The following is a 2,216-nucleotide window of genomic DNA, read 5'->3' as shown; positions in this document are numbered from 1 at the left end:
CGCCACATCACATTTGCACATACACGCGTAATGTTATTTTGTTTTTTATTTTTTTTTTTTTTTTGTAGCATACCGTTGAGCACAAGGAAATTCATAAGAGCATCTCCACAACATGGTACTCATGTGAAGCAGTACATATATGCGTTCTGGGCCATGTAGGAGGTATATGTGATATTTTCACGTCAACCAACGTTTTGCCTCTTTAAGGGCACGCGCCTTGGTCTACGAGGTGTAGGAAGCACTTTCCCGGCGCTACAACCCTGTTTGACGACGTTGTTTTACGACGTTGTTTTGCGACGTTGTTTTGCGACGTTGTTTAGCGCAGCGGTTGATCGGACTGCACCTGCCCTCATCCCCCGCGCTACGCTACGATGCCGGTAGTTCAGCACGGAATCATACTCAGTAGAAGCGCCCCCACTTAAACCCCCTCTACAGCCGCTCCCTCCCCATTGCAGCCGTGCTTCCCATGGCAAGGTTCCTGTTGGCCCTTGTGGGGCTGTTGTGCTGGTTTTCTAGCCGGCACACGAGAGCGTCGGAGAGCGCCAACAACAGTGGGAGCGGGGACATGTACACCTCGCCCATGCACTCGTTCCACGCACCATTCACTGTGAAAGACCTGAACAAAGGATGGGTGCTCAACTACTCTACAGCTAGCACAAACAAGTACCTAGTGCTCATCCCAAACGTATACAACCGAAGGGGGTTCCTTCACCACAGCAAGCCCATCCTTTCAGACACCCTCAATATCGAATTCAGTTTCCACATAAAGAACAAATACTACAAGGAACCTATAGACCAAAGATATTACAAAAGTAACCAGTTAAAAGAAACAATATATAATATTTCAACAGAAGAACAGAACAAAATAAATGGCTTTGCCTTTTGGCTCTTACCAAATGAGTTCTCCCTACCAAGTGTGGTAAATGATGAAGGAGTGATGCAACTTGAGGAAGATCAATTTGGCTTGTATGGTTATAAAAAAGATTTCAATGGCATCGGGGTAGGTTTTCAATTACGAGGAAACAATTTAGTCTTATCAGGGTTAATTAATAATGGACAAAAAAAAGTTCATGTGAAGGAGAACACTACAAAGAGTTACAACCTTAGTGTACTTAGCATGGACAAGCTGGTCTATGTGAAAATAACGACACACAAAAATGAAATGCGTGTGTATTTGTTCAATGGAAGCAACAACAGCTATATTCACTGCTTAACTGTGAAGAAGCAAATACCAAACGAAAATTACATAGGGTTCAGTGCTTTTAATTATAACGAGAATGAACAGCTGCCTAACACCAATGAAGAGAAATATGTTCCAACCTTCGTTGGGATCACACACGTTTCAATCTCAAGTAACAATGTTGTCACTGACGAAGAGCAGGCAGAGTACTCAGGACAAGAAGAAGACTTAATGGATGCCAATGTGGAGGAAGACATCAGGAACGACTCAAGTGATACTTCTAACGTACTAAACTCCAACCACCTCAGCAAAGAGGAAAGAGCCCACTCTCTAACCGATACGCTGCAAAATTTCATTTCTAACAGAAAAAGTACTGAACAAAAAATTTTGCAGAGTCTTAACGTGCTGCACGAGAATCTTTTACTTGTACAAGCAGAGTTAAAGCAAGTGAAAAAAAATATGGTGAGCAAATCTGAAGACCCAAAACACTTCCATAAACTGTTCAGCACAGAATTGAGTGACCTCAAAAGCTTATTTCATTCACATGCACAACACAGCAAGCAGAACATGGAAGACATCACAGACAGGTTGACAAAACGAATTAATGAAAACCAAGAATTGAAGCTTCTTGCGCACAAGGCCCAGCAGCTGGAAACTATCATTAGTAAGGGAAACAGTACGTCCTACTTTTTTTCGTTTGCCTTTGCTGTCCTCATCATTTTGACTCTCATGTTGATTTACAAAAAAATTAGGGACGTTGAAAAGAAACATATTTTGTGAAGGCAAACCCGCCGTATGTGTGTGTGTAGGACATTTTTGTGTTTTCACACTCCGCTAAGGTGTTAAGAAGCCTCCGTTTTTTTTTTTTTTACATGCGCGATTTTGTTGGTACCTCCTTTTTTTTGTGGGTGGGGGAAAAAAACCCTTTTTTTTTAACACTTTGCCGATTTTGCCACGTATCCCAAAAGTGTTTACTCAAAAAAAGGGGAACAAAATTGTGAAGCCCACGTGATCCATTTTTTTTTTTTTTTTTTTT

General features: G+C 41.7%; 1 protein-coding gene across 1 annotated transcript; it reads left to right on the top strand.

Moving 5' to 3' along the window:
* Positions 1-371: 371 nt before the first annotated feature.
* Positions 372-1,960, top strand: AK88_01094 (uncharacterized protein; the record flags this gene model as incomplete). Its single annotated transcript, XM_012478732.1, has 2 exons — positions 372-402; positions 456-1,960. 2 exons carry the CDS (start codon positions 372-374, stop codon positions 1,958-1,960), a joined length of 1,536 nt encoding a protein of 511 aa, XP_012334155.1.
* Positions 1,961-2,216: the final 256 nt, after the last annotated feature.

Source organism: Plasmodium fragile (genome assembly GCF_000956335.1).
Source record: "Plasmodium fragile strain nilgiri unplaced genomic scaffold supercont1.9, whole genome shotgun sequence".
NCBI classification, from domain to species: Eukaryota; Apicomplexa; class Aconoidasida; order Haemosporida; family Plasmodiidae; genus Plasmodium; species Plasmodium fragile.
Note: the sequence above shows the minus strand (reverse complement) of the source record. Positions and strands in the feature narration are given on the sequence as shown.